The sequence below is a fragment of the Lissotriton helveticus genome, chromosome 5_1 (genome assembly GCF_964261635.1).
Source record: "Lissotriton helveticus chromosome 5_1, aLisHel1.1, whole genome shotgun sequence".
In the NCBI taxonomy this organism is placed as follows: Eukaryota; Metazoa; Chordata; class Amphibia; order Caudata; family Salamandridae; genus Lissotriton; species Lissotriton helveticus.
In genome coordinates, this window is record NC_136065.1 from 2,034,359,548 (window position 1) to 2,034,373,430 (window position 13,883).

At 43.8% G+C, this 13,883-nt stretch overlaps 1 protein-coding gene across 2 annotated transcripts in view; it reads left to right on the forward strand.

Moving 5' to 3' along the window:
- The window catches only part of LOC144756218 (uncharacterized), a 161,403-nt gene that overhangs the window by 93,927 nt on the left and 53,593 nt on the right, over positions 1-13,883 (forward strand). For both annotated transcript variants that reach the window (XM_078645834.1, XM_078645833.1), the window contains exon 3: positions 3,663-3,773. In XM_078645834.1, coding sequence (XP_078501960.1) covers positions 3,663-3,773 — 111 coding nt within the window. The remainder of the gene's footprint in view (positions 1-3,662; positions 3,774-13,883) is intronic.

Consider the following 13,883-nt stretch of genomic DNA (forward strand, 5'->3'; position numbering starts at 1 on the left):
GGAAGCGCTGATAGTCACGATGCTCAAGCCCCACAATGAGTGCAGTTCATACAGGCCCTTGTCCCTACTTAACGTAGACGCTAAGATATATGCGAAGGTACTGGCGACGAGATTGGCGTTGCTCGCTCCCCAGTTGATTGCACCTGAACAAGCGGGATTTATCCGTAGTCGAAATCTCAACTATAACATCCGCACGGTGCTGGGCACTATGCAACATGTTAGATAGGATGCCAAGGCCATGGCAGTCTTCCTCGATATGGAGAAGGCCTTCGATTCCGTTGTGTGGCCGTTCATGGCCCGAGTGCTGCGGCGCTTTGGTTTGGGCGAGCCGTTTCTCCAAATGCTTGGCGCTTTATATAATGGCCCGACGGCCAGGCTACGTATAGGGGACTTGGTGTCGGCCGCATTTCCGATTGGTAGAGGGACTAGGCAGGGCTGCCCATTATCGCCGCTACTTTATGCACTCGTGGCAGAGCCTCTAGCCTGTGCGCTTCATGAGTATCACGGCAATGAATGTATCGATTTTCCAACATACAAAATTGTGGTGTCGACGTACGCTGACGACACACTCCTACATGTCCGGGATCCAGAGAACAACCTGTCGTCAATGCTCAGGGAAGTGGTGCGTTTTGGGGCACTTTCTGGTTTAAGAGTAAATTGGTTGAAATCCGTGGCCTTCCCCCTAACTCCAGCGACCAGCAGGTTCGAAATGGAAGTCCCACTGCAATGGACGCAGGAGTCGGTTAGATATTTGGGGGTACAACTTCACTCAGATTCGTAAATACTGCTAAGGGAAAACTATGGAGTAGCTTACAGCAAGCTGGAAGACGATGTGGAGAAGTGGTGCAGGCTGCCGCTGTCCCTAATGGGGCGAATAGCCAACATGAAAATGGTGGTGTTGCCCAGATTCCTCTTTCTGTTTAGCGCTATACCGATGGTCCTATCGAAGGTTTTCTTTAGATCTATGACGCAACTCATGATTAAACTGGCGTGGGGTGGCAAACAACCCAGAGTGAAGTGGTCTCTTCTTACACTGCCGTATGATAAGGGAGGTCTGGGAGCCCCAGACCTGGAGCTGTACTACAGGGTTGCACAGGCAGCACATTTACACACTTGGGTGCATGGAGATGAGCACATCCCCCATGTCTGCATGGAGCGAGTCTTCGCGGACCCTCTCCCACTACCGACTACGGTATTCAGACCAATAGATCGCAGAGTAGGCATATTAGATTCTATAACTGCCACGAATCATGCATGGCACTCCCTACTACAAGCGCAACATTGCACACTCCTATATTCCTATATTCCCCCATAATGCTGCTGGAGTGGGCCATATGGCTAGCCCCGGTTGCAGAAAGAGGGGTGGTGCAGGCACTACGCACACTAGGAATTGACAAGGCGGGTGATTTATTCAAGGACGGGCAAGCGAAGTCGTGGGACCAGGTGGCGGAGGAGCGTGGTGAAACATCGCTACTACTCCGATTCCAATATCACAGAATACGCAGCACCCTGCTGGACCTTTAGGGCCCAGACCTGGCTGAGCCACCGGAAGTACCGGAACTCACGTACGTTGTCAAAACAGAAACCCCGCGCAGTTTGATCACAAACTTATACAAGACAGCAATGGCGCATAGAGAGCACCAGCTCGTGAAAGCCAGACTAGCATGGCAGAGAGACCTACTGGTCACGATAGATGACGGCATGTGGAGATACTGTTGCGCAAGCACTAAAAAGATATCACTTAACGGGAGGCACAGGTTAGTGCACTTCAAGTTCCTCCACAGAGTATACTACACACCAGAGAGGCTGCACAGGTATGGACTCAGACAGTCGGCAGAATGCGAGAGGTGTCACGAATCAACGGCAGATTTCATGCATCTGGCTTGGTGGTGCCCGGGTGTCCAGAAATACTGGGGCAGCATATTTGAAGAGCTGGGCAAGATGCTGAAGATGGAGATAGCTCCAGGTCCGGCGTTAGCACTAATAGGCTACTTCAGAAGGTTGCCGGCTGCGGTCAGGCGACTCGCTGACATGGGACTGCTACTGGCTAGGCGTGTGATAGCCCTTTGCTGGATGAGAGGCCCACTGCCTACGGCCAAGAGATGGGCACAGGATATGCTTTACTGCTGCACGCAATCTGAACATTATAGCGAGCTGCTACCCCCCACAAGCCGGCCAAAGAATTTCTGGGGGTTATACCAAACGCACCTGAGAACCAGGGACACAGAAAGCGCAGAAAGAGAGGAGGTAGATCTGGACGCGCCCGGGGAGGGGAGCGCGACGTTGAAGGGGTAGGGGGTCAACCTGGTAGGTAGACAATAAGGCGAGCCAGGGGCTTTTATAGGTAGTGGCAGACAGGGGTACACTGAGTAGGGAATACGCAGACTACAACAGGCAGATGGCTTGGACACAGGGAATCTCAGCAGAGGCAGGGAGTCCCGACGAGCGTCAGTAATTGCTATGTTAGAATCCGGGGAGGATAGGTGTGCATAGGGATTGGGGGAGGGGTGGATTGGGTTTGTTCTTTATTTAGGTTTTTTAGAAGTAGGAAGAAGTGGCCGCCGCCGGGAGGAGCATGGTAGCGCAGAGCCGTAGTTTGAGATTAGGGGCAATGTTGCTTCCCTTAGGGAGGGGTAATAGGTCGTACTATGAACAGAACAAACTTGCTCAGAGGAGTAAATGATTGTGACATTACGCCGGCGGACCCCAGGGTTGTCGGCCACAAGGCTGTGTATATCATGAATGTATGTGATCTAGGCTTGCGATTTCAATGCTGCCGGCCCCTGGGTTGTAGGCTGCGAGCTGTGTATGCTACCAGTAATGTACAATAAAGGTTTTTGAAAATTAAAAAAAAAAAAACATTTTTTGGGGAAAATCAGATTTATGATTCTTTGGGAGAGACCTCAGACTCCCCCAATATCACAAAAGCTGGCGATCTGGTACTGGTAGTTTCTTTATTCCATGTTACAATCACGATCTGCACCATATAGGTTTATTATTCCATGTTACAATCACAATCCTGTACAGGTTGTTTTTTTTCCATGTTACAACCAAACTATGGTAACGTCTCTCGAGGCTCCATCCTCCCATCAACTGTCCAAAACCTGGCCATCTAGAATGTGCTTACGTACGCTGACATTCCGTAACATCATTCCATTCTCTAGGCCACACTAACCCATCGTGCATCAGTTCACCAAAACCAAGAAAGGAAGCATGCAAGGCACAATGCATCTCTTGCAGTGTATCCTGAGGGAGGCATCACTTACATCCTCCCTGCTCAGGGTTGAAGCCGTATCATTGATTCTTATGTTGGGGAGGATGTGTCTCTCATTGTCTCTCTTGAAGGGCGATGACATCTCCCACGCGGTCTCTCTCTTGAAGCACATGCCTACCTCTCTTTCTGTCTCTCCTGAAGAGAAGTCAGTCTTCCACATTGTGTTTTGTGAGGGGAGTGGGTCCTTCTCTCACATTGTCTCTATTGGATGGGTGTGCACATCTGTCACTTTGTTTGTCTTTGAATTTCTGGACTAAGCCTGTCGTGCTGTGCTCAATATCCGCTCCACTAATGAACGTCTGTTGTGTGACACAAACAGCAGATACTTCTCAGTATTGTATATTGCCCTCTTGCAGACTTACTTATTTGTGATTTCTTTCTTTAACAGGCCCTGTCATTGCCAGTACTGTCTATTCGTTGACCATGAAAGAAGCACAACTGCTCCATCCTATGGACAACAATGAGTCCGAGAGAAGAGACCGTGTCATTAGCTCCCCAAGTAAGCAAGCGGTGCTTTAGCCAGGATGTGAGAGTGATGGCCTTGTCCATGTGGGACACCTCTGCTCACTAGACAAGGCACTGCTTACCGATCACAGCAGTGACCACACACTCATGGAGGCACACATAAGTGTAGCCTCACTAGACAACACACTGCTTAAACCATCACAGCAGTGAACAAACACTCACCTAAGCCCTCAAAAGGTGTATGTCTTCATTAGGCAAAGCACTGCTTATTGACTGCAGCATTGAACACACATTCATGGAGGCAGACATATGGTGTATCCTCACTAGACAACACACTGCTTAAACCATCACAGCAGTGAACAAACACGGAGGCACACACAAGGTGTATGTCCTCACTAGACAAAGCACTGCTTATTGACTGCAGCGTTGAACACACATTCACAGAGGCAGACATAAGGTGTATCCTCACTAGACAAGGCACTGCTCACCCATCACAGCAGTGACCACACACTCACAAGGTGTGTGCCCTCAATAGACAAGACACCGCTTAACGATCACTGCAATGAACACACACTCACGGAGGGGCACACAAGGTGTATGTCTTAACTAGACAAGGCACTGCGTACTGACTGCAGCATTCAACACACAGGCACACATAAGGTGCATGTCCTTACTAGACAAGGCACTGCCTACCAATCGTAGCAGTGACCACACACTCACACACAAGGTGTATGTCTTCGCTAGACAAGGCAGGCTTACCGATCACAAGCAGTGACCAAACTTTCACAGATTATTATTATTATTATTTTGTTGTTTTTTTTAAAGACAAAATAATGGTTTGTGGTGGCCTGAGAAGGTCCTGGTAAAGTAGGATATGACTATACTTGAATCAATCCTGGGAGAAAGCTTTTTTGTAGGGTGACATATAAATAGAATGCTTTATTATGTTTTTTAGTACACATATATATTTTTCAGGAGCTCACAAGGGTGACAAAGTGCTTAGAGTGACTGAGTGAAAAAATAAAATAAAACTATATACAGAGTGTCACAAACAAGGGTATATCCCATAAAATTATATACAGTAAGGTAGGGAAATTTCCTTGATTGGGTCGACGGCGTTTCGATCTACACAATTCTAGATCATCATCAGGACGTGGTGAGCTTCCCTGAAACAGTATTAAAAATGAGGTAATTTTAGTACTATGTCCCTACATGATTTATTTCTTAACATAGTGATATAGTGCTCCCAGTGGCATATAAAACATGCACATTTGTTCATAATTAATAGGATTGGCAAACGTGAATTGGCGTGCTTTTATAATCACTAGATTTAGTTTAGAGTACATGCGTGGCTGCGTGCTATTCAATGAACGTGGCTTACTTAAATGGACGGCTGAATCTAATTTTCATCAAAGTAAGGGATTCGAAAATCAAACGGCTCAGTGGATAGATCTGAGAGCCTGGAGAAACATGGAAGGAATTAATCATTCATATAGTGATCCTCATAGAGGTACACAATGGTCACTTCTTTAGGATGAAGACTTACTGTGTTTGTTGTTGTCAAGGCTAGACCATTTATTAATCTAGGTTTAGCGTTCAAATTCGTCTGGTTTTTGCATTTTCATCACAATCTGTGAGCAAAACAAGCATTAGGTTTAGACTATAGGTGAAAACCTATAGGTGAACAAAGTATATTAAAAGGGGGAAGTTACCGATAGTATTGCGGTACTGGTTGAAGCAGCTAAGGTAATTCACAATTCATGCAGAGTAGATCTGAAAACGGCAGTGAGGTTAAATTAAAACCATAGTCTAATTGCAGGCAATGCTTAAGGCGTGTGTTAACAAAAGTAAAACAGTTACCAATTATAGTGGAGAAGTGTGGCTCACTGGTTAGAGGAGGCAGACCTGGAAGCAGAGGTCAGCCCGGGACCAGGGTTCAATTCCAAGATCGGCGGGGTCTTGAGTCCTAAAATGTCCATGGACTCGACAATTCTCGCTCCGGTGCCTACTCGATTCACGGGTTCACACTCCGCGACTCTGGGCAATAGCTTGCTTAATCTCCACAACGGCCCCTCGCGGCGGGATGCCTGGCTTTCACCTTGCGGATACCCTGCCGGGGTTATCTCTCAGGGGAATACCAGGACGGGTTCCCTAAGCAAGCGCTTAGAAACCGCTTGGTGATTTACGCTATATAAATTCCTGTACATTTACATTTACATTTACATTATTAGTACATGGTCCCGGCGGGAGCTGGGAACAAAAACGAAGAAAATATTAGAACTAAGCCTTCAATTAGTTCGGGCGAGTCACAAGAGTAAGCTCGTAAATGGAGCTGGAGCTTTCTATTTCTTAGGGGGTACACTTACTAGATCACCGCGGTCCGCGGTTCAGGTATCTCTGCCTCGCTGCTCTGGCGTTTGTTCTACGGGTTGCCGCGCGTACTGGTATTTACTTCCTGGATCTGGGAGGCGCATGCGCGCTAAAGTTTATGATTCGCGCATGTGCCTGGGGCCGATATTGTGCGCATGCCTAAGGGTCGGGACACTAATAGCGTCAATGACGACTTGGCATACAGTATACGATTCGTATTACATAACAGTATAAACAGTACGAGTATTGATAAATGTTACATTTTTCATTTTTGTGCCGGTATTTCAAACCCATTTCGAACATATAGCGAGTAAGCTCACTGGCCCCTCCCTGTTCCTGGGCCCTCTACTAAGTACTAGAACCATCACAGACCCAGCCAGTGATAAACTCTCTGAACTTGAGCGCCTAAAGAAAAAACACATACGCACAGAACTCCATGCCCGTATGTTAACAGACTATCTAAGAGCAGAAGTCATCCCAGTAGGCCTCCAAGTACGCAACGTCCCAGCTATCTTCATCCAGGACCCAAAATTCAAGAAGGGTTTTGCCCACATTGGCACGACTTGTTCGCGCCATTGGATGGTGCTTGGTATCGATACAGCACTGGAACATAGCAAACAAGAATTGGAGGAAATTCAGGCATTAGAACAGGCCATAAGAGAACTAGACACTTTAGCTGACGCAAAAGCCTGTCTTGACAAAATAGATCGGACGATTCAGGACTTTGAAGCCTTTGAACTACACAAAAAAACTACAAAAGTAACTAAGGATATTAAGAACTATAACAAAGAAAAAACCTACCCCTACCTTCAGGAAGATTTTTTCACTGTAGGTCCTCAGGAACAACAAAGATTTCCAACAGGGACCTGGGGTCGCTTTAAAAACAGAGCCCCTGTTACTTTCTCAGACTCTTCAGCTGAATCCGACGGTTCGGATACAGCAGAGGGCCCAAGCACCTCAGCCCACAACCCCCATTTTTTAGGCAGGGGCCAGCAGAGGAAAACAGATCCCCCCAGAGGCAGAGGGAGCGGGAGAACCAGACCCAGGTACAATATTCCCCAGGGAGAGCGCCAAACCAGGAACCGCTCTACCAGTGGGGTTACCAATATTGAACATTGAAACGTCTTCCCAGAGAAATATGGAAGCTATACCCATATTTAACCTCTCTCAGCATCAACTAAACTCGACAGACATCTCCCTATTAAGTAGAGGTCTGTCTTTCGTCCTCGCAGAAAAACCTAACTGGTTTAATATCCAGTCAGAGAGTTTACTCTTTTTTAGAAAAATAAGACTACAAGCTTCCTTTAAAGACAGAGAAGCTGCCCAAAAACATGAAACCACAGGACTACGTCCTAGCTTGACTTTTAATCCAGCGAGTGGCATTATGCCGCCGGAGGTGATCACTTTCGAACACCTGATCCTTCGGGAACTGGACAATTTGAAAAACGACTACAGATTCACACCATACAACATCAGTAGAGAGGATAGAAATAGCCTCACACAACTTAGACAGAACAATAACATCGTGATAAAACCGTGTGACAAAGGTGGCGGGATTGCCATTCAGGACCGCACCTCCTATGAGGCCGAAATTCTACGGCAGATTAACAACACAACACATTATGAGAAACTGAGACATAACCCTGTAAAAAGCATTAGGGAGACCATCCAGCAGATTACTCAGGAAGCCCTATAGGACGGCTATATTAGCAAAAATGAATTCCTGTTCCTAAATAATAAGGAACCACGTACGCAAGTACTCTATACACTTCCCAAACTACATAAAAACTTGGAGGCTCCACCAGGTAGACCCATCCTTTCAGGATGTGGCTCAATTGTTGAACCCCTAGGGAAATACATTGATTTCTTCATTAAAGACTTGGTCAAAGAAACAACCACTTACATCAAAGACACGACACACTTAATCAACCTTATTGAATCCCATCCATATCATCCAGACACTGAACTCTTAGTCACACTTGCCATAGAGTCTTTATATACAAATATTCCCCAACAGAAGGGGATGCATGTGATCCGAAAACACCTCAATAACCGACCTACGCCCCATCAAGTCCCTACAGACTTCATAATCAATCTACTTGATATTGCCCTTACAAAAAATTACTTCATGTTTTAGGATACCTATTACAGACAATGTAAAGATACTTCCATGGAGGCTATTTTTGCCCCCAACTGTGCCATACTCTTTGTAGATGACCTCGAATCGAACATCATCCTAAACTCTGACAACCCATATCGTGACAACATCCTCATGTGGCGCAGGTACATAGATGATGTCCTTATGATCTGGAAGGGAGACAAAGGCACACTAAAGGACTATTGTGAATGGCTCAATAATAGTCAACCTGATCTCAAATTTACCTTCAACTATGATAGACATCAGGTCGACTACTTGGACGTCACAATCAAATGTCAAGAAGAACAACTGTATACCACACTTTTCAGAAAGCCGACAGAGCGTAGTACGCTCCTGGAATATCGTAGTGCACATCCGAGGGCCCTCAGGGATGGCCTTCCCTATGGCCAGTTCCTCAGAATTAGGCGCAATTGTAAGTTTAAACAAGACTTCTTTTTAGAGGCTGAAACCCTATGTACAAAACTGATGAGCAGAGGTTACCCCAGAAAACTAGCGAGAAGAGCTATGAAAAGGGCATGGTATGCCCATAGAGAACATCTATTACAACCACAAAAGAAAGAACCCTTAAAAAGAATTACCTGTGTCACTACATTCAGTACAGTCAGCAACACGTTATGTAAAGCAATCAGAAGACACTGGTCTGTACTGGACCCTTTAGAACTTGATACAGGGGCTCCTTTGTTCTCCTTTAAAAGAGGACGCAATCTCAAAGATTATTTGGTTAGAGCTGCCACTACGACCAATAAAAATACCACCATTGAAACATGCCTAAATCTGCCACCTATTGTAGGACACTACAAATGTAACAACTGCACTGCATGTGAATTCACGGTCAATACAAAAATGTTTGAATATGAAAACTGTAAACATAAACTAAAATCTTTTACAAATTGTAATTCAAAAAACGTCATATACTGTATCCAATGCCCTTGCCAAAAATTGTATATTGGTCAAACAACTCAACAGATAAAGACAAGGATTTCGCAGCACAGAAGCAGAATTCGATGCAAGGTGACAGCTGCACCCCTAGTGAAACACTACGTGGAATACGGACACTCTGAAAAGGTGAACAACGTTTACAGTGAAACTTTTACAACGCACTACCATTACAACGCAGGCATTACCACGCATACCATTACAACGCATTGCGCTGGGGGGCGCTCTAGGATAGGGAATAAGTTTAATTTTCTATCCAACACCTTCCCTAGTGTCCACGGGGACTGGAGTTGGAATAGAAAATTATACTTACCACTATCCAGCACCTCTAAGCGCTATGCGTTGTAAAGGTTTGCGATGTAAAAACCGCGTTGTAAAGGTATGCGTGGTAAAAGTATGCGTTGTAACGTCATACATCCCTCTGAAAATGATCTACAATGGCAGGTTATTGATCATCTACTGACCAATGCAAGAGGGGGCAATCAACAAACAATCTTGAACCGCCTTGAATGCAAATGGATTTTTTTATGTAAAAGCATTGAGAAAGGACTCCATACTCTGGATGAGTGGAACAGCTGTGGCTAACCTGAAATCTAGACTCTAAGTACCATTATTTACCGGCACTCGTATTACATAGCAATGTTCGAAATGGGTTTGAAATACCGGCACAAAAATGAAAAATGTAACATTTATCAATACTCGTACTGTTTATACTGTTATGTAATACGAATCGTATACTGTATGCCAAGTCGTCATTGACGCTATTAGTGTCCCGACCCTTAGGCATGCGCGCAATATCGGCCCCAGGCACATGCGCGAATCATAAACTTTAGCGCGCATGCGCCTCCCAGATCCAGGAAGTAAATACCAGTACGCGCTGCAACCCGTAGAACAAACGCCAGAGCAGCGAGGCAGAGATACCTGAACCGCGGACCGCGGTGATCTAGTAAGTGTACCCCCTAAGAAATAGAAAGCTCCAGCTCCATTTACGAGCTTACTCTTGTGACTCGCCCGAACTAATTGAAGGCTTAGTTCTAATATTTTCTTCGTTTTTGTCCCCAGCTCCCGCCGGGACCATGTACTAATAATTGGTAACTGTTTTACTTTAGTTAACACACTCCTTAAGCATTGCCTGCAATTAGACTATGGTTTTAATTTAACCTCACTGCCGTTTTCAGATCTACTCTGCCCGAATTGTGAATTACCTTAGCTGCTTCAACCAGTACCGCAATACTATCGGTAACTTTCCCCCTTTAATATGCTTTGTTCACCTATAGGTTTTCACCTATAGCCTAAACCTAATGCTTGTTTTGCTCACAGATTGTGATGAAAATGCAAAAACCAGACAAATTTGAACGCTAAACCTAGATTAATAAATGGTCTAGCCTTGACAACAACAAACACAGTAAGTCTGCATCCTAAAGAAGTGACCATTGTGTACCTCTATGAGGATCACTATATGAATGATTCATTCCTTCCCTGTTTCTCCAGGCTCTCAGATCTATCCACTGAGCCGTTTGATTTTCGAATCCCTTACTTTGATGGAAATTAGATTCAGCCGTCCATTTAAGTAAGCCACGTTCATTGAATAGCGCGCAGCCACGCATGTACTCTAAACTAAATCTAGTGATTATAAAAGTGCGCCAATTCACGTTTGCCAATCCTATTAATTATGAACAAATGTGCATGTTCTATATGCCACTGGGAGCACTATATCACTATGTTAAGAAATAAATCATGGAGGGACATAGTACTAAAATTACCTCATTTTTAATACTGTTTCAGGGAAGCTCACCACGTCCTGATGATGATCTAAAATTGTGTAGATCGAAACGCCGTCGACCCAATCAAGGAAATTTCCCTACCTTACTGTATATAATTTTGTGGGATATATCCTTGTTTGTGACACTCTGTATATAGTTTTATTTTATTTTTTCACTCAGTCACTCTAAGCACTTTGTCACCCTTGTGAGCTCCTGAAAAATATATATGTGTACTAAAAAACATAATAAAGCATTCTATTTATATGTCACCCTACAAAAAAGCTTTCTCTCAGGATTGATTCAAGTATAGTCATATCCTACTTTACCAGGACCTTCTCAGGCCACCACAAACCATGGTTTTTTCTTAAAAATACTTCAACCCCAGGTTTAACTAATGGGGTACCCTTGTTTTCCATAACAAACTTTCACAGAGGCACACACAATGTGTATTTCCTTACTAGACAAGGTACTGCTTGCAGATCACAGCAGTGACCCCACACTCACTGAGGCAATCACAAGGTGTATGTCTTCGCTAGACAAGGCACCGCTTACCCATCACAGCAGTGACCACACACTCATGAAGGCACACAAAAGGTGTATGTCTTCACTAGACAAGGCACTGCTTATTGACTGCAGCATTGAATACACACGGAGGGACACACAGGGTGCATGTCCTTACTAGACAAGGCACTACTTACCGATCACAGCAGTGACCACACACTCATGAAGTTATCAAAACTCAAAGGAGTCGCCTCCAATACTCCGAAAAGGGACAGGATGCATTTATACTAATAACAACATAAGATTCCATTTTCTATATCACCTCATTTACGCCTTAGAAAAATCGGAACTCTATAGACCATCAAAAACTGTAAAACATATCCAGAACAAATCAGTTCGCATTAGACATATAACTACATGCTCACTATGAATTAAAAGGCTAAAGTCATCCTTGAGTCAGAAAAAGAGAAAGAAGCAAATACTTACTAGATCAGTAATTAACCTTAAACATTATTTCTTATTTTAAAAAGTATTTATTATTTCATTTTTACAAATATTGAAAACAATTGTTACATATATTTCACTTTTCTACTTAATACATAAATTGGTAACCACAATATTAAAAAAACAGTTGACAAATTCATAACATTCTCACAATCATTGAAAAAAAAAGGCCAGAAAAGGACAAATCTATAGAAATAAAAGTTCCTTTTAGCTCTATCGGTCAATGCAGCGTTTCAGCGAAACAATCACATTATCATCACCCTCTTCAGGACAATTATTGATTCATTCAATTATTTTTGTTAATATTATTTTTATTAAAGAAGAAAACAGAGTAGTAACAGTTGAAAATAAAGTGGTACAGTGCATGTATACATTTACAATCCTTTTGTTTTGCAGACCAACATATTTCGTACAGTACATATTATCTCTGATTCAATCCATTTTAATCACGATAAAACAGTAAAATTATCTAGGTGTTGATAATTTGATTGTTTCACTGAAACGCGTCGACAGAAACTCATACTGAGCGCCGTTTGCTCAAAGGAACTTTTACTATAACATCACCGTGATGTTATACTGCCACAAACTTCTGACTTTCAGGGAACCTTTGACCTATCCACCTGTGCAGAACTTGTTGTGCCTCTGCAGGAAACAGGATTGTTAGACTATTGGGCCTCCATTTTTGATAAAGGATGTGGCTGAACTAGAGCACAGTGAAAACAATCTTTTACATGAACATAAAACAAGGTTTCTGTGAAAAATTCTATGCTTGCCTTTTGTAGCCTGAGACAAGCAATTGCATTCCTGTAACAAAAGTGCATTTGGGACATGTAGTGTTGCACCAAAACAACCTTTAAGTTAGTATATTAGCCCAAATCCATATAAAATTTAGTTCAGCAGAAATCAATATAACGACTGAAATGCCAGGTGTAAATCTTATGTAGAGATGGGCAAGATTGAAAAAAATACTAGGGTGTTTTCTATTACGTCTTAGTGGGTGTTTAAACACAACAATCCGCTTTGATTTGCAAAACTGCCTCTAGGAGACATGGCATTCAACCAAAGTAATGCACCCCACAGAATATGTGTTAAAAGAAGATATGTTTTCTGAACATGATGTCCTTTCCTTTAGTAGTTTCACCCACTTACAGAAATGTCCATGTTTACTGTTGGAAAACGAGGCAGTATCTGTGAGACCTGCACAAATAACATGTCACATTTGTCCTTCACTGGGAACCAAACACCCCAGTGTAGCGCCTGACTCTCAGAGGGTAGCGTTGCCGAGCAGACTAAGGCTTACTCACAGGAGGTGGTGTGGGCTAGTAATCGCCATTACAGGTACGCAGAAATAACACTCAATAATTGATTGTCCAGTCTGTACTTTGCTTTATAAAAGTAAGATTACATTTATTAAGCACACGCACTACTTAATACTATGCACCAATTTACAAATATACATAAGCGGTTTGAATTACTTTGTGACATTGTATAACATCTCCACCTTTCCCTCAAGGGGGTGGGGGTCCTAGCACCACCACTCCCATGTCTGCACCTCATCTTGCCCCCAAATGAAGTGTGTTGACACAACCTGGAGCGAGGACCTTGTCAACTGGCAACATCCCAGTGGGGACCCACCCCATCATCTCAACAAGCATTAAAAATAGGTACACCTGCCCTGGGGGCACATAACTCTGACTGACCATCTTGTACTGACCCTACAGTAGACACCTACTCTTCTTATGACTAACAGTCTGGGCTATTCCTCCCCTAACGCGGTAGCAAGAATACATGTTTGGGCATCACTTTAAATGAGGTACTTTTCATAGCTGATAACAGTTGTAATGCATTGCAATCACAGCCTCTAAAAGGCATCACAGAAGTAAGCATTTACAGCCGGACACCCCAGCAGGAA